The 19,869-nt window shown below is 40.4% G+C and overlaps 1 protein-coding gene across 7 annotated transcripts in view; it reads right to left on the bottom strand.

Moving 5' to 3' along the window:
• The window catches only part of EPB41L4A (erythrocyte membrane protein band 4.1 like 4A), a 295,134-nt gene that overhangs the window by 167,893 nt on the left and 107,372 nt on the right, over positions 1-19,869 (bottom strand). For 6 of the 7 annotated variants that reach the window (XM_061429902.1, XM_061429905.1, XM_061429909.1 and 3 more), the window contains exon 2: positions 7,532-7,636. The exons of the other annotated variant lie outside the window; for it this stretch is intronic. In XM_061429902.1, the coding sequence (XP_061285886.1) occupies positions 7,532-7,636 (105 nt within the window). The remainder of the gene's footprint in view (positions 1-7,531; positions 7,637-19,869) is intronic. 7 annotated transcript variants of the gene reach the window in all.

The following is a 19,869-nucleotide window of genomic DNA, read 5'->3' as shown; positions in this document are numbered from 1 at the left end:
TTCTAATGAGGTGGATGAAACTGGAGCCTATTATACAGAGTGAAGTAAGCCAGAAGGAAAAACATAAATACAGTATACTAACGCATATATATGGAATTTAGAAAGATGGTAACAATAACCCGGTGTACGAGACAGCAAAAGAGACACTGATGTATAGAACAGTCTTATGGACTCTGTGGGAGAGGGAGAGGGTGGGAAGATGTGGGAGAATGGCAATGAAACACATTTACTCTTATTACTGCTTTCAATATCAACAAAACAGATCTTCAAAAATCTCCAGAGGTGTTTAAGAGTCCAGAGCTTATTTGATTTTCTCTCCTTTCCTCCAGACTGTTTCCTTCTTTCCTCTACTTCACCTTTTAAAAATATATTATCACCAGCAATATTTTCCTCCATCCTAGTTTCAACAGGAAAAGTGTTCAAAATGTTTAAAACTGCATAATACACAACGAGCTTTCAAGTGTTCTCTCATTTGATCCTACAACAATCTTGAATGTTGGGGCAAGGAAAGCATCTCAGGATTCAGAAAAATGAAGTGACTTGACCTTTCTTAAGAGCAGACCTGGGGCTCGACCTGTCTTGTGGCTCCAAAGGCTGTTATCTGTTCCGCTACCGCTGCACACTCCATTTACAATACCAAAAGCAGCTCATGCTTCCTTTCAGCTTCAGAGTAATTTCAAACTTGCGCAACTATTAAAGTGAAGAAACCTATATTAAAATCCCAATTCTCTACCTATCTTGAACAGATCTCACTCCCTCCCTCATAATAAGGAATTTAGATAATCCTTGAAGCAGCAATTAATGTACTCATAGACTTCTGCGGATATACACATGCAGTCCTAATCACAGAAATTCTGCACACCTGCAGGAGGATATATGCTAATATTACCCAGAGAAGTAACAGTGTCTCAGGTTTCTGCCTAATGCAGTGAACCCAAACAAGAAAGCCCTCATGTTTCCACTGAGCAAGCAAAATAGAATTCTCCCCACAGTAACCACGTGCACTGGTTTCTTCTTGATGCTCCAACAAATGACCATAAACTTGTGGCTTGCTGCTGCTGCTAAGTCGCTTCAGTCGTGTCCGACTCTGTGCGACCCCATAGACGGCAGCCAACCAGGCTCCCCCGTCCCTGGGATTCTCCAGGTAAGAACAATGGAGTGGGTTACCAGTTCCTTCTCCAACGCATAAAAATGAAAAGTGAAAGTGAAGTCACTCAGTCGTGTCCGACTCTTCGAGACCCCATGGACTGCAGCCTACCAGGCTCCTCTGCCCATGGATTTTCCAGGCAAGAGTACTGGAGTGGGGTGCCATTACCTTCTCCGAAATTTGTGGCTTAAAACAGCAGAAATTTATTATCTTACAATTCTGAAGGCCAAAAGTCCAAAACAATCTCAGTGGGTATATAAAAGACTGAAGGTCTGTGTCCACTACAAGTTTACATGTTAAAGCCCCAATCCCCTATGTATCCGTGTGTGCTCAGTCATGTCTAACTCTTTGTGACCCCATAGACTGTAGCCCACCAGGCTCCTCTGTCCATGGGGTTTTCCAAGCAAGAATACTGGAGTGGGTTGAAGAATCCCTCCTCCAAGGGATCCTCCCAACCCAGGGATCGATCCCCCATCTCCTGCATCTCCTGCATCGGCAGGTGGGTTCTTTACCACTGAACCACCTGGGGTGATGGTATTTGGAGGTAGGGCCTTTGGGAGGTAATTAGGTCAGGGAGGAATGGGATTAGTGCTTTTACAAGAAAGCTCTTATATAAACCACATGAAACTACGTGGTATAATTTCAGCAGTCATCTGTCTGAAACCTGGAAAAGGACCCTCACCAGAACCCAACCATGCTGGCACTCTGCTTTCAGACTTTCAGCCTCTAGAACTGTGAGAAATCAATGCTTCTTGCTTAAACAACCCAGCCTCCGGTAATTTGTTAAAGCAGCCCAAACTGACTAAGACACTGGGCTTAAAACTTAAGTGTAGGCAGGGCTGTGCTCCTTCTGGAAGAACCTGGGGAGAATCTTTGCTTTGCCTTTTCCAACTTTTAGAGGCCACCTGCCTTCCTAGTATCAAGGCCTCCTTTCAGTAAATGCACCACTTTGACCTCTGTGCCCACTGTCACATCTCCTCTGACCCTCTTGCCTTCTCTTTCATGTGTAAGAATACACGTAACTATACTGGTCCCACCTGGATAATCTCCCAGTACAAGATCCTTAATTTAGTCACATCTGCCAAGTCCCTTTTGCCACACAGAGTGACACATCCGCAGGTGCTGGGGATTAGGACACTGAGCAGAGAGAGCGGGTACCCACGTGAACTGAAGCGGCACCAAGTGGAGCTGCTGGTCACGGGCCAGGAGGGAAACAGGAAGGAGCTCCCAGGAGCCCCCACTCAACGGGTGGCAGGCAGGCCCAGAGCACACTGGAGGGCGTCCACTCCCCTGACAGTGCTGCCGCTCAAGACTGAGGGTTAATACTTGAAGAGAATTTTAAATATTTATAGCTAGTGAGTGGCATGGTCATTAGACAAAACTGATGTGTTCTTGTAATCCCTATGACAGACTGCCTCACATCCAGCTTCCATCAAGGCTGCTCCAGATATAAAAAGGACATATTCCACACAGACCAGTCTGGATTAAGAACGAACCTGCTATCGATGCACAATACTGGATGCTTGGGGCTGGTGCACTGGGACGACCCAGAGGGATGGTACAGGGAGGGAGGAGGGTTCAGGATGGGGAACACGTGTATGCCTGTGGCGGATTCATGTTGATATATGGCAAAACCAATACGATATTGTAAAGTTAAAAAAAAAAAAAAAAAAAAGAACGAACCTGATAACCCAGTTCAGAGCAGAAGAGAAAGGAGGTTCTAGATCCAGGCTAAGGTTGACTGCTTTTACCATTGCCATTTTTAGAAAAAGAAACTGCAAGTCCATGAACTCCACGGTGCATCTAAAAGCAAGCCTGAGGCAATGCGGGAAGCACTGTGTTAATTCAGTCTCAGTAAATGTGTCTTCATGAAGAACTGTTTTTATTATGCTGAGATTCTTTTACAGACCCCTCCTGAGAAGTGAAGAAATTAGGAAGCCCAGAGTGTTCCAAATCAAGTCAGCTATACCTCAGAGAGACATTAGCCTTAACAAGGCATGTTTCTATCCTGAATACTCATTGGAAGGACTGATGCTGAAGCTCCAATACTTTAGCCATTGATGGGAAGAGTCAACTCATTGGAAAAGACTCTGATGCTGGGGAAGACTGAGGGAAGGAGGAGAAAGAGGGCAACAGAGGATGAGATGGTTGGATGGAATCACCGACTCAATGGATACGAATCTGAGCAAACTCGGGAAGATAGTGGAGGACAGAGAAGCCTGGCGTGCTGCAGTCCATAGGGTCACAAAGAGTCGGACACAACTGAGCAACTGAACAACAACAAGTACTCTTTACACATATAGAACATCTAAATCTAGGCATTTGCTACATACATTTCCCAGGACTTGGTTCCATGGAATATACAGTTTAATAAAATTTGAATTTTTTCATTTAACATTCCTGGCATGAAACTCCCTTCCCTCAGAATTCCTCATCTTATATACATTTAAGTCAGGACATTATTGTACTGAATAACTGGAAGATCTTGAAAACATGAAGACTTGGGTTTGAATTCTGACCTTAATACTTGCTGGTTATGTGACCTTGGGAACATTGTTTAACCATTTTAGCTTCCTTTTCTTCATCTCTGATGGTAGAGTAACAATATTTAACCTGAACAGTTGTTCTGGGTATGTAATGAACATAAGAAAATGTTAAACAGTTGCTGGTGTATTGATGACAATGATGGTGGATTGCTGATCCATCTGGATTGAGGCCTGTTGGTTATTTCTGTTCTCCAGGAGAGAAAACAAGTTCCCTGCGATGTGGGGTCTACCTGTCACAGGGATATATTTATCAGGCATAAATGTATGTACTAGTTGCTCAGTCATGTCTGACTCTTTGTGACCCCCATGGACTGTAGCTCGCCAGGCTCCTCTGACCATAGAATTCTCTAGGCAAGAATACTGGAGTGGGTAGCCATTCCCTTCTCCAGGGATCTTCCTGACCCAGGGATTGACTCCTGAATTACAGGCAGATTCTTGACCATCTGAGCCACCAGGGAAGCCCACTGTTGCTGCCTAATTCTCTAGGGTAGCTGCCCATCTTCTCATGCGACACACACCTATTCCCTGAGATGGGCATAAAGCCCTCCATAACCTTTCCTCGTCAGTTCTGCAGCCACTGCCAGTCTAACTCACCTACAGACGCATCCTTACACTTGGGCCACACCTGGATGACTAGCAGTGCTGCAGGCTGCCTCCTGCATTGCAGGCAGATTCTCTACTGTCTGAGCCACCAGGAAAGCCCTCTACTCCCCCCATCCCCAGCCAAAGTTCAGGCATGGCCCCAAAGCATGATCACTGCTGATGGAGGGAGGCGGAGGGAGAGCTTTTCTCTGATGCACCCATCTCTTCTTCCTGTCCTCTTTCTTCCTTTCATCCCCAGTTCCTCTCCCCAGTCTCTTTGCATTGGCTTCAAGAGTTGATCTAAGTGGTACCCATTAGGACCTCAAAGTCTTCTATGTAGGTCTTAATTACATACAAGATCCTTACACAGGCATTGTTCATTAAAATAAACTTCTGGGCACAGAAAAAGAGAAAAGCAATAAACAAAATCCAATCTACTGGACAGTAATTCAGGCATATTCACAGAAATAATTCCTCTATTTTTAAGACAAAGACTTTTCACCACGTCCCATGCTATTCTAACATCGGGTTGTTCTTAAACTCTTATTTACCGTAAGTAACTATGGGATACGAAGGGCTGTTTCTACTAGTATAGAGAGTAAGTAGGGAAATATGAAGTGACAATACTGACAATCCCCTCAAAGACTTACAGCTGGGGGGTTGCCCTTCTAGAGTGAGGGAGGTCCCAACACCTATCTTAAAATCCAAGAGAACCATGTCAGGAACGGAATCATGTCTTCCTTCCCAGACACACTCTACCAACCCTGCAGAAATGACAGGCTTTGATCAAACAGTTACCTAAAAGAAGGGTAAATTGTCATGACCTTTTCTCATAACTTCCGACAATTAAAAGGGAAACATTACCATCTTTCTAAATTCCATATATATGCGTGAGTATACTTACGCATATATATGGAATTTAGAAAGACAGTAATGGTAACCCTGTATGTGAGAGAACAAAAGAGACACAGATGTATAGAACAGTCTTTTGGATTCTGTGGGAGAGGGAGAGGGTGGGATGATTTGGGAGACTGGCATTGAAACATGTATAATATCATATAAGAAACGAATCGCCAGTCCAGGTTCAATGCAGGATACAGGAAGCTTGGGGTGGTGCACTGGGATGACCCAGAGGGATAGTACAGGGAGGGAGGTGGGAGGGGGCTTCAGGATGGGGAACACGTGTACACCCGTGGCAGATTCATGTTGATGTATGGCAAAACCAATACAATATTGTAAAGTAATTAGCCTCCAATTAAAAATAAATAAATTTAAATTGAAAAAAAGGAAAACAATGCATTTAAACATGCAAAGACTAAGTCATGTTTACAAATCACCTCTATTTTTTCTGAGTTTACTAGAAAGAAACAAATTCAGAAGGCCAAAAAATCATGTGATTTACACATCTGATGTTTTTCCCACATAAAAAACATGACTTAAATAAGTTTTATCCTTCATATTATGTATTTTCTCCTAAACCTGTATCACAAATGCCAACTCTTAGAAATAAAGGTAATGGAAAAATAAATTTTGATCTTAACAAGCCCTAGAAAACTTTAAATAAACTATCAATACCACCTTCTAATTCTTTTGCAATGATACAAGCCATTGTTTGAAATTCTCTAGCTTTTCACATTTTTTTCTTTGGAATGTTAAAAAAAAAAAAAAAAAGATAAGGTCTATACAATCTTAGGAAGATAGTCAATCTTTCCAGGCAAGGTCTGACATACAAAATCAGGAAACTGAATTTCCCTCTGCTAGGAAAAATGCTATTTCAAAAATATGAAGGTAATACACGTTATCTTCTATAGCCTTCAATTTAATCTCTCAGTATACATTTACAGTTTTGCTGTGTTGACTTATAGTCATACAAGACAGAATTCAGTGACCTTCTGAATATGTCCATTCCCTTTGAAGTACATATTAATGACCACTTGCCTTTAGAAAGCAATTCCTTCCTATGGAAAGCTAAGTAACACACCCAATTTTTTATTCCTACTTTGTGAAATCTTCTTGTGAAACAGAACAAGCTTGTTATGGAAAAAGCTCAAAACATATTGCCATCAACAACATTCCATTTGCCTGCCTCTTCTCATCCTAGCATGCTCTTGAGAACAGAACAAGAAACCCCACTCAGATAATCAGTGAACCGCAATGAACAGACCCCAGACCCAGATGACTCAGTGGAGGCTAGGAGAACTGTGGAAGAAAGAAGAGAAAATCTATTTTAACAGGCATACAAAAAAATGAAAGGTCAAATATGGTATTTTTAAGGTAAGCATATAAGCATTATAAGCATAAGCCTTTCTAGCTCAGGTTAAGATCTGTCTTAGACTTTTAAGCCATTGGGCTTAATGGATATTAATGGATATACTTTCATATCTCAAAACCCTCACCTTCAAAATCTTCCCTCTTTTCATCATCCAAGAGAGCTTTTCAACCTTATAACCAAATAGAATCTACACTAACCAATTTGCTAAGTTTGTTAATAACTCTCTACCATCCAACCAGTCAGGAAGATCTTGAGTTAAATCCTCCTGAACAAATGACATCCAACACCAAAAGCTTGGTTGCCTTTATTACTCTTATTTCATCAAGCTTATGAATGAAAACCTCTACTTAGTTTATCTTATAATTGCTTGTCCAACTTATAAAACTTAGATAGGCACCTTTTTACACTGTATTTCTTTTAAATACTCTTTAACCATTTACTTTCCTAAAAAGCAGTAATAACCACAAGGAGCTTAGCCTGGTGTTCTGTGACAACCCAGAGGAGTGAGATTGGGACAGGGGCGGTGTGGGGGGGAGGGTAGAAGGGAGGCTCAAGAGGGAGAGGATTTGTGTATATTTATAACTGACTCGTGTAGTTGTACAGCAGAAACCCACACAGCATTGTAAGGCAATTATCCTCCAATTAAAAATTTTTTTTTAATTTTAAAAAACAATAATACTTATCACTATAAGACATTAGTCATTCGGCTCCTAACACATTAAATGGCTAATTCAGTCCTCCTAACAACACAAAGGGAAAGTACTCTCTATAACTGTAAAAAACAGAAACCATGTAAGCCACCTATAAAGAAATCTACACATACAAACTGTGAATCCTACGACTCTACAGACTTTTGGCAGAAGAGGGAAAAAATGCAAAGATATTAGCAGTGGAAAACATGTTTAAGTTTTTCAGGTACAAGAAAAGACAGAGATATGATGACATTTATAACCAGAAAATTGAATATGGAGCCACCACACTCACCGTCTGATGGCTTCTGTCACAGTAACGCAGCCCAAAATACTCCACCTCCACAAGGTTGACGTGGCGGAATACGTGCTCAAGGACAATGGAGCCTTTCGTTGACTTCTGCGAAAATAATTCACAGGTTGTGTCTTTTTTTTTAATAAGGTGTCTTGTCTTTCTCAATGGGACACAGCCACAGTTCTCATCTTTTATTAGCTTTGCTCACATGGAAACAGTTTTATTAGCCCATAGTTCCCTCTTTAAGTTTGGCCTCAATTACAAAGAGATTTAAGTATTAAATAAATACTTCTGAAAAACAATTTTAAATTATTATTTGTTATAAATTAATGAGATGCTTTTCTTATGAGACTAAAATATCATGACAAAATTATTATTTTAATAAAGATAATAGCTTATATGAAGTGCATTTAATAAATACATCAAAAAAAATTTACTTTGGTTAAAATCTCATACTTCTCTCAGTTTAAAAAGCAATTTTCACCAGGATCATTACTCCCACAACTAATGCAGAAGATATATAAAGTTAAAATAGCAATTTTTAATGGGCTTCCCTTGTGGCTCAGCTGGTAAAGAATCTGCCCGCAATGTGGGAAACCTGGGTTAGATCTCTGGGTTGGGAAGATCCCCTGGAGAAGGGAAAGGCTACCCACTCCAGTATTCTGGCCTGGAGAATTCCAGGGACTATACAGTCCATGGGGTCACAAAGAGTCAGACACAACTAAGCAACTTTCACACACACAGAGCCAAAGTTTTTTAAAATTTTTATCTCATATTGATTAATAAGGTTTTATGTTTCATTTTTTAATTGAAATAAAGTTGGCATACAATATCACATTAGTTTCCAGTATACTATATGATTTGACATTTGCATACATTATGAAATGATCACCATGATAAGTTTCAGTTCAGTTCAGTTCAGTCGCTCAGTCGTGTCCGACTATTTGCGACCCAATGAATCACAGCACGCCAGGCCTCCCTGTCCATCACCAACTCCCAGAGTTCACTCAGACTCACATCTATCGAGTCGGTGATGCCATCCAGCCATCTCATCCTCTGTCATCCCCTTCTCCTCCTGCCCCTAAATCCCTCCCAGCATCAGAGTCTCTTCCAGTGAGTCAACTCTTCGCATGAGGTGGCCAAAGTACTGGAGTTTCAGCTTTAGCATCATCCCTTCCAAAGAACACCCAGGACTTATCTCCTTTGGAATGGACTGGTTGGATCTCCTTGCAGTCCAAGGGACTCTCAAGAGTCTTCTCCAACACCACAGTTCAAAAGCATCAATTCTTCGGTGCTCAGATTTCTTCACAGTCCAACTCTCACATCCATACATGACCACTGGAAAAACCATAGCCTTGACTAGACGGACCTTTGTTGGCAAAGTAATGTCTCTGCTTTTGAATATGCTATCTATGTTGGTCATAACTTTCCTTCCAAGGAGTAAGCGTCTTTTAATTTCATGGCTGCAGTCACCATCTGCAGTGATTTTGGAGCCCCCCAAAATAAAGTCTAACACTGTTTCCGCTGTTTCCCATCTATTTCCCATGCAGTGATGGGAACACATGCCATGATCTTCGTTTTCTGAATGTTGAGCTTTAAGCCAACTTTTTCACTTTCCTCTTTCACTTTCATCAAGAGGCTTTTTAGTTCCTCTTCACTTTCTGCCATAAGGGTGGTGTCATCTGTATATCTGAGGTTATTGATATTTCTCCCGGCAATCTTGATTCCAGCTTGTGCTTCATCCAGCCCAGGGTTTCTCATGATGTACTCTGAATATAAGTTAAATAAGCAGGGTGACAGTATACAGCCTTGACGTACTCCTTTTCCTCTTTGGAACCAGTCTGTTGTTCCATGGAGAAGGCAATCGCACCCCACTCCAGTACTCTTGCCTGGAAAATCCTATGGATGGGGGAGCCTGGTGGGCTGCGGTCTATGGGGTTGCACAGAGTCAGACATGACTGAAGCGACTTAGCAGTAGCAGCTGTTGTTCCATGTCCAGTTCTAACTGTTGTTTCCTGACCTGCATATAGGTTTCTCAAGAGGCAGATCAGGTGGTCTGGTATTCTCATCTCTTGAAGAATTTTCCAGTTTATTGTGATCCACACAGTCAAAGGCTTTGGCATAGTCAATAAAGCAGAAATAGATGTTTTTCTGGAACTCTCTTGCTTTTTTGCCAGCGGATGTTGGCAATTTGATCTCTGGTTCCTCTGCCTTTTCTAAATCCAGCTTGAACATCTGGAAGTTCACAGTTCACATATTGCTGAAGCCTGGCTTGGAGAATTTTGAGCATTACTTGACTAGTGTGTAAGATGAGTGCAATTGTGTGGTCTTTTTAGCATTCTTTGGCATTGTCATTCTTTGGGATTGGAATGCAAATGGACCTTTTTCAGTCCTGTGGCCACGGCTGAGTCTTCCAGATTTGCTGGTATATTGAGTGCAGCACTTTCACAGCATCGTCTTTCAGGATTTGAAATAGTTCAACTGGAATTCCATCACCTCCACTAGCTTTGTTCATAGTGATGCTTTCTAAGGCCCACTTGACTTCACATTCCAGGATGTCTGGCTCTAGGTGAGTGATCACACCATCGTGATTATCTGGGTCGTGATTCCCACACACAGTTATTACAACATTATTGACCATATTCCTTATGCTGTATATTACATCTCTGTGATTATTTATTTTAATTGGAGGAAAATTACATTATTTTGATTATTTTGCCACATATCAACATGAATCGGCCACAGATATACAACTGTGAACCCCCCTCCCACCTCTCTCCACCCTATCCCTCTGGGTTGTCCCAGAGCATCAGCTTTGGGTTCCCTGCTTCATGCATCAAACTTACACTGGTCATCTATTTTACATATGGTAATGTACATGTTTCAATGCTATTCTCTCAAATCATCCCACCCTCGCCCTCTCCCACAGAGTCCAAAAGTCTGTTCTTTACATATGTGTCTCCTTTTGCTGTCCTGCATGTAGGATTGTTGGTACTATCTTTCTAAATTACATATATATATGTATACACATTAATACACTCTGCGATTATTTATTACATAACTGGAGGTCTATATCTCTTAATTCCTTCACCAATTTCACCCCCTCCCTTCTGGCAACCATCCATTTGTCCTCTGTACTACAAGTCTATCTTCATTTTGTCTTAGTTTATTCTGTTTTTAGATTCTAAGGCATTTGTCTTTCCCTGTCTAACTCACTGCTTTTAGCACAGTATCCTCTAGATCCATCTATACTGTCACAAATAGCAAGGCTTCTTTTCCTAATGGCTGACTAGCATTCTACTGTGTATAGATGCACAACACATCTTTATCCATTCATGTATCAATTTACACTTAGGTTGCTTCTACATCGGGGCTACTGTAAATAATGTTGTAATGAACACTGGAGTCCGTATACCTTTTCAAATCAGTGTTTTTGAATTCTACATGTAAATACCCAGAAGTGAAACTGATGGATCACATGGAAGTTCTATGTTTAATTCTTTTAGAAAACTTCATACTATTGTCCATAGTGGCTGCATCAATTTACATTCCCACCAGCAATGTACAAAGGTTCCCTTTTCTCCACAGTCTCATAAACACTTACTATTTGTTGCCTTTTTGATGATACACATTCTGAAAAGTGTAAGGTAGTATCTCACTGTGGTTTTGATTTGCATTTCCCTGATCCTTAGTGATGAGTGCAATTGTGCAGTAGTTTGAGCATTCTTTGGCATTGCCTTTCTTTGGGATTGGAATGAAAACTGACCTTTTCCAGTCCTGTGGCCACTGCTGAGTTTTCCAAATTTGCTGGCATATTGAGTGCAGCACTTTCACAGCATCATCTTTCAGGATTTGGAATACCTCAACTGGAATTCTATCACCTCCACTAGCTTTGTTTGTAGTGATGCTTTCTAAGGCCCATTTGACGTCACATTCCAGGATGTCTGGCTCTAGGTCAGTGATCACACCATCGTGATTATCTGGGTCATGAAGAGCTTTTTTGTACAGTTCTTCTGTGTATTCTTGCCACCTCTTCTTAATATCTTCTGCTTCTGTTAGGTCCATACCATTTCTGTTCTTTATCCAGCCCATCTTTGCATGAAATGTTCCTTTGGTATCTCTTATTTTCTTGAAGAGATCCCTAGTCTTTCCCATTCTGTTGTTTTCCTCTATTTCTTTGCACTGATCGCTGAGGAAGGCTTTCTTATCTCTCCTTGCTATTCTTTGGAACTCTGCATTCACATGCTTGTATCTTTCCTTTTCTCCTTTGCTTTTCACTTCTCTTCTTTTCACAGCTATTTGTAAGGCCTCCCCAGACAGCCATTTTGCTTTTTTGCATTTCTTTTCCATGGGGATGGTCTTGATCCCTGTCTCCTGTACAATATCAAGAACCTCATTCCATAGCTCATCAGGCACTCTATCTATCAGAACTAGGCCCTTAAATCTATTTCTCACTTCCACTGTATAATCATTAGGGATTTGATTTAGGTCATACCTGAATGGTCTAGTGGTTTTCCCTACTTCCTTCAATTTAAGTCTGAATTTGGCAATAAGGAGTTCATGATCTGAGCCACAGTCAGCTCCTGGTCTTCTTTTTGCTGACTGTATAGAGCTTCTCCATCTTTGGCTGCAAAGAATATAATCAACCTGATTTCAGTGTTGACTATCTTTCTCCAAGCCAGGCTTCAGCAATATGTGAACTGTGAACTTCCTGATGTTCAAGCTGGTTTTAGAAAAGGCAGAGGAACCAGAGATCAAATTGCCAACATCCACTGGATCATGGAAAAAGCAAGAGAGTTCCAGAAAAACATCTATTTCTGCTTTATTGACAATGCCAAAGCCGTTGACTGTGTGGATCACAATAAACTGTGGAAAATTCAAGAGATGGGAATATCAGACCACCTGATCTGCCTCTTGAGAAATCTGTATGCAGGTCAGGAAGCAACAGTTAGAACTGGACATGGAACAACAGACTGGTTCCAAAGAGGAAAAGGAGTACGTCAAGGCTGTATATTGTCACCCTGTTTATTTAACTTATATGCAGAGTACATCATGAGAAATGCTGGACTGGAAGAAACACAAGCTGGAATCAAGATTGCTGGGAGAAATATCAATAACCTCAGATATGCAGATGACACCACCCTTATGGCAGAAAGTGATGAGGAACTAAAAAGCCTCTTGATGAAAGTGAAAGAGGAAAGTGAAAAAGTTGGCTTAAAGCTCAACATTCAGAAAACGAAGATCATGCATCTGGTCCCATCACTTCATGGCAAATAGATGGGGAAACAGTGGAAACAGTTTTAGACTTTATTTTTTTGGGCTCCAAAATCACTGCAGATGGTGACCACAGTCATGAAATTAAAAGACGCTTACTCCTTGGAAGGAAGGTTATGACCAACCTAGATAGCATATTCAAAAGCAGAGACATTACTTTGCCAACAAAGGTCCGTCTAGTCAAGGCTATGATTTTTCCTGTGGTCATGTATGGATGTGAGAGTTGGACTGTGAAGAAGGCTGAGCACCAAAGAATTGATGCTTTTGAACTGTGGTGTTGGAGAAGACTCTTGAGAGTCCCTTGGACTGCAAGGAGATCCAACCAGTCCATTCTAAAGGAGATCAGTCCTGGGTGTTCTTTGGAAGGAATGATGCTGAAGCTGAAACTCCAGTACTTTGGCCACCTCATGCAAAGAGTTGACTCATTGGAAAAGACTCTGATGCTGGGAGGGATTGGGGGCAGGAGGAGAAGGGGACGACAGAGGATGAGATGGCTGGATGGCATCACTGACTCGATGGACGTGAGTCTGAGTGAACTCTGGGAGTTGGTGATGGACAGGGAGGCCTGGCGTGCTGCGATTCATGGGGTCGCAAAGAGTTAGACACGACTGAGCGACTGATCTGATCTGATCTGATCCTCAGTGATACATAGCTAGTGATATAGAACATCTCCTCACATGTCTGTTGGCCATTAGCATGTCTTCTTTGGTAAAATATCTATTCAGGTATTCTGCCTATTTTTAAATTGGGATGTTTGTGTGTTTTTGACATCAAGTTGTATGAGTTTTCTGTGCACCTTGGATATTAACCCTTATTGGATATATTGGTTGCAAATAACCTTCCCTCATTCAGTAAGCTGTCTTTTTATTCTGTTCATATTAATAATTTCCTTTCTGTGAAAAGCTTTTTATTTTGATACAGTCCCATTTGTTTATTTTTGCTTTTGTTTCCCTTATCTGAGAAGATATTTCCAAAAAATATTTCTCAGACCAATGTTGAAGGGCACACTGTCTATGTTTTCTTTTAAGAGTTTTATGGTTGCAGGTCTTACATTTTCATCTTTAATCAATTTTGAGTTTATTTTTGTATATGCAATGAGAGAGTAATCCAATTTGTTTCTTTTTCATGTAGCTGTCCAGTTTAACAAAGATAAAGAAGAGGCTGTCTTTCCCACGTTTTGTATTTTCTTGCCTCCTTTGTCATAGATTATTGTCCACAGCTCAGGTTCATTCCTAGGTTTTCTATTCGGGTTCATCGATCCACATGTCTGTTTTGTGCCAGTACCATATTATTTTCATAAGTGTAGCTCTGTAGTATAGTTTGAAATTTGGGAATGTGATTCCTCCGGCTTTTTTCAAATTACTGCCTTTGTGCTGGGATTCAAAGCGTATCAGGTTTTGCAGTCACTCATTAAGAGTGGAGTCTTTGTTTTCTACAGCCCTTTAGCTCTCCTGTCTTCAAAACCAGATATTCTGGGGCCTTGTCTTCCCAATGGGCTGGGGAGCTCAAAGCGGGGGCTGCACTTTAGGGAAAAATTCAGCAATGGTGATCATCCTCCTGCTTGTGGGTCACCTTCCCAAAGGGCGTGGGTGTTAATTATACTGAAGCTTTGTCTCTCCTACCCATCTCATCTGGTTCCTTCTTTACATCTTTACTTACGGAAAATCTTTTTTGAAACTCTTCAGGTCATTCCCATAGACAGTTGCTCTGTAAATAGGTGTAATTTTCATGTGCCCATGGAAGAGGTGAGCTCAGGGTCCCCCTACTCTACCATCTTGGCCACTACCACCAAGGCTTTCATTTTCAATCCTTACCTAACAAACCTATAATTAAAACCACCAACGTTAATGTTCTGAAAATGTCTTTGTCTAGATATTAGACTTTATCTCTTTCATATAAACACAGACATAAGGAAAATATTTCCCTTGTCTGGTAAATGCTGATACCTATCTAAAACATCTAATCTCTCCCCTTCCCACTGCATATTCTTTAAAGATTATCATCTAACATATTAAATATTATTCACACATAACCATTTAATCAGCAAACATTACTCCATATACACATTAATCTCAAAAAGAACCTATTTTGATGGTATACCTACAGATAGATTTTTTTCTTCCTTTCTTCTCATCACACAGTTACAAGAAATTCCCAAGATGTTACACATCATGAGGCAGGGCTTTGTTCAGTTGCACTTTCTTCAGAGAATTACCATTTCATACATATTCACGTAAGATGAGAACACAGCATTGTTTTGAGAAAACAGATTGTAATATACGGGAAATGTTTTTGATTAAATATAAAATGGGTGATAAGAGGGGATAAAATCACACACTGGGAGAAGACAGTGCTTGTTACAAATCCCATAAATGACTTTGGTTAAACTTAATTGGTCTTTTGTCAAAATCCATTAGATAATTTATAAACAAGCCTTGCTATGAAGTATCTTTAGGTTGTTAGACATTTCCTGCTATAATAACAATGCCATATCCAGAAAATGTCTCTTTGTGCTCGTACGTGTACCTATGTCTTTAACTACAGTAAAACTCTCCTAATGAAATTACTCTTTCGAAGGATAGGCCTACTTAAATTTACGATGAGCACTGCCAAAAAGACCATTACAATTCATGCAAGGAGAGTACATGTCTCAATGCCCTTGCCAACATTTGGATTGAGCAAAATTTTTCAAATCTGACTGAGCAAGAAAGACGGAAGGACTAATTATTTTAATTTGCATTTTCCGGACACTAATCAGTTCAGTTCAGTTCAGTTCAGTTGCTCAGTCGTGTCTGACTCTTCGCAACCCCATGGACTGCAGCATGCCAGGCTTCCCTGCCCATCACCAACTCCCGGAGCTTGCTCAAACTCATGTCCATCGCGTCAGTGATGCATCCAACCACCTCACCCTCTGTCGTCCCTTCTCCTCCTGCCTTCAGTCTTTCGCAGCATCAGGGTCTTTTCCAATGCTTCTTAGCACTTTGGTTAGTTATTCTCTACATTGAAGTTTAAATTCCCTTAAATACTTCTAATACCTGTACATTTTACTTAAGTTTATTTAGTTCTTCACTCCATCTGGAAACTATTTCTGTGCTTGGGATGAGGATCTAATTGTGTTTCCAAATGGAGAGACAACTACACCACTATTTACCTAGAAGGCCATCACTTCCCTTTTGACTGAAGCAAATTTATCATCTACTAAATGAATCCTCATTCTATGCCATGGATTACTCCTAGACTAATCCTTCAAGATTTTATTAACTTTAGTTTAATATAGTCTGTTGATCTCTATCATTCTCTTTCAAATTTGTCTCTGCCAATTCTTAGACATTTTGCTGTACTACAGGAAGCTTAGAACCAGCTTGCCAATTTAATAAAAAATTCTGTTAAGAATCTGACTGAAATTAAATTGAATTGACAGACTAGATAACTTGGGAGGTAATGATATGATATTTACAAAGTGAAACCTATATGATTTTCTTTCATATCCATCAAGGAAATTTTATACTTTTTTCATGTAGGTCTTACAAAATTCAACTTGGGCTCTGTGGCAGGTAGAAGTTATAAAATGTGCTCCCCTCCCCACATAAAAAAAAGTCCTGCTCTAATCCCTGGAACCAGCAAGTATGATCAAATATAGACCTTCTTATTGTGTTATGTGTTATAATTTTTACATTAAACTGGGAAGATTATGGGATTATGTTAGATGTAATCACTTGGGCCCTTATAAGCCAAGCACATTCTACAGCAAAAGAGGAAGGCAGAAGGGAAATCAGAGATGTTTAAAGCATGAGAACAACTCCATAGGTCCTTGCCACTTGAAAGATGGAGGGGGCCATGTTAAATAGCCTCAACAAGCTGAGAGTAAGCCCCAGTTGACAGCCAGGAAGGAAATGGCAACCTGAGGCCTACAACCACAAGAACTGGATTTTGCTAACACCTTGAAAAACTGTGAAAGTCAATTCTTCCCCAGATCCTTCAGATAAGAGACCAGCACCTTGATTCAGTCCTGTGAGCCTGAGCAGAGAACCCATTCATGCCATCCTGGACTTTAGACCTTCAGAATGGTAAGAAAACCAACAGGACTATGTTTAAACCACTAATTAGTGGTAATTTGTTATGCAGCAATAGAAAACTAACACAGGCTTAATTTTAGCTATTTTATAGTTGCTATATTATACTTGCTGCCTGGCTATTGTTACTCTCATGGTAAGCAACTGATTTTCTCCATTGCAGGCTCTGTAGACATCACCTGACAGGAATTTAGGTCTTTTCCACATCCTAGTATCACAGCCACTAAACGTGGAGTCATCACAACCTCCTTCCATGGGTCTCCTGCCCAGGTGCTGGGCTACAGTATTCACTTTCAATTGATTTTTACACTTGCCTTTTGCCTCAGTAATTTTTTTCAACAATCTCTGGTTAACTGAGATCAGCTTATTTTCCAGGAGGCTATGGAAAATGCACATGCATCTTTCCTATTCAAAATAGTTTCAGAAGGCTGCCATTCAAGCCAGTGCTCCACCTTGATCTAATCTCTTCCCTGGGTCTGTTCTTCTATCCAGGTACAGACAGGAACAGGTAGAACCAAAGAACTCCACTTAATTCTTCTATCCCAAGCAGGTAAAGAAGTGCTTTGTGAACACAAGAGGAATGATTGATGCTTAAAATTACATCAGTGAAATGGGGTGGATCTTTTAAAATATACATATAAATTAAGGCTGCCTTTATATAAAAACATTTTACACTTCTATTTCTACAAGAAATGTTAGCCTTTTCACATATATCCTCTCACATACAGCCTTTTTATGCTACTCAAAAAGCATAAAAAAGATAAAATGCCCTACTAATGATGAAAATACACAAAGACAAGCTTGGAAAAACAGCTTAGAAGTTTGGAAAGTATATGAAAATTGCAATAATTTCACACAGGAATCACTGTTTCCAAAACTATCATTCCCAAAATACCAGAACATAAGCCTGTAAATCCTCTATGACAGTTTTGCATTTATATAGAATCTGATGCTGAAAATACTTTATAAATATTATCCTTTAGCATATGTGATCCTGTACAGAGAAACCACAAGGAAAGCATGCGGTGTTGGGCAATGAATCTGGAGCCAACCAAAGGAAAAGCATGACGTTTCATGATCCCCCTGCAGCTTCCTGTGCACTGCAGGTGTGTCTGCACATGCACCTGGAAAAGAGCCAGATGGACCTCGGAAATGCTATATTTCTGTCATTTCTTCAAGCAAACGTGCACAGGAAAAACCTGTGACTTCTCATCTATCACACTGCAATACGACAAGACTCACAAAACTGGGATGCCAGCAGTACATTAGCCTCTGGGGCGGGGTGACACCACTAGCTTACATATCTGCCCATCTGGCACCAGCTGAGCCCCTCCAGTTCCCCGCCCGGTCATTTGTATTCCACTGCAATGCCCTCCGCTTTTACACTTATGGATAACTTCATTCTTCACATATGGGTTCTTCACAGAGATTGCTTGTGGGCTATATGTTGCAGTTCGAATTGAAAGTCTTCAAGTTCCAAAAAAGTCATTCTTGAATAAAGAAATTAAGAACTGATACAGAATTGACAAGAGCCCAAGAATAAACTAGAAATACCCTGGGCAAAGAACAGGCCGGTTCAGGATTTATTACTAAAAAAAGGACAAGTAAGTATCATCAAGGATATTATGAAAGGAATATGACCTCATTCATTCAAACATTTATTGAGGACCTACTACATGCCAGCAAGTGATTAACACTGATAAGATGGAAAAAGTACACTAGTAAGAATGCCAGAGGAAAGTCAGACACACCTGGACTATAATACTAAGAACATCTCTATGGAGGAAGCAGGTGACTGGCTTCTCAGAACCACAGAGAAACCAGGGGGTTATGGAGCAATAAGAAACTTCCAGAAAGTGAGACAGGGAAAGACTTGGTTTTCATCAGAAGTTTTTTTGTACATGTCTGATAATTATGTACCTGTCTGATAATTATGTACCTGTCTTACTTGTATAAAAAAAATTTTTTTAAGAAAAATATATCTAGTAGAAACTAGTCAGTATCTTTCTTTTTGCTCACAGCTATAATCGTTTTGTAGATCTGGTTCACATGCTATGAGCTATTAAGTACAGAAATGTAGAGAGAGGAGAGAGCACTCTCCTCTCTATCATGGTGAGTTGTCAACATGCTGACCACGTTTACACCAACAATTCATGGTCCCACATGCCAAAACAGTGACTACAAGACTTTTTCATCTTAATTTTTCCCGAGCCCTCTGAGCAGGCAAACCTAACTATTCTAGGCCATCATATACAAGTATGGACGTCATGTGCCCCAGTACTTGAACTGCTGGAGACATATCTTCCAAGGGAGACAGTTCATTTCATCTGAAGTTTAATATAAACTTATTTTTTAACTTTAATTCCTTCAGCACTTAGAAAGGAAACTCATAAATGTGATTGTATTTAGCACCCTTCCAGTTCTTTCTGAACATTTCTAGAAGAATCTCTGCCAAAATGAGAAAATCAACAGAGATGCCACAAAATAAGATACAACAACAACCAAAGCACTTGGCAACATGCCCAAGGATTTTCTGAATACTGAATAAATTAAAATATTGTCATTGATAAGGAACATCAACTAATGAGACTTTTGAGAGAATGAGTGGAGTGCCAACACAAATAACAGAAAAGGAAATTCACAAGGTCTCCCCATATCTTGGCTCATCTGTACTGTTCCCGTTCTGTGGAACATCTTCTCTCCTCTCTGTCCTCTTCAAAACTCCACTTATTCTTCAGAATTCAGCACAAATACCACTTTCTCCATAAGGCCTGTCTTTATCCCCTCAACCTCATTATGACCTCAGCCTCCCTGGACCTACAAAGTGTCTTGTTTTTGTCCATTTCTGAGACTTAACGCTATTCTGCCTTTATTAAAGCCATTTGATACTTCTCTTAACTTTGCCACCGATATTTAGAGATTCTGAAGGCAGGTCCTGAGCATTGCACACCTCCTCCTTTGCATCCAGTCCAATAATCCACACACAGTAGG

Source organism: Bos javanicus, chromosome 10 (genome assembly GCF_032452875.1).
Source record: "Bos javanicus breed banteng chromosome 10, ARS-OSU_banteng_1.0, whole genome shotgun sequence".
Lineage (NCBI taxonomy): Eukaryota > Metazoa > Chordata > Mammalia > Artiodactyla > Bovidae > Bos > Bos javanicus.
The sequence above is the reverse complement of the archived record's forward strand: the minus strand, read 5'-3'. Positions and strand labels throughout refer to the sequence as shown.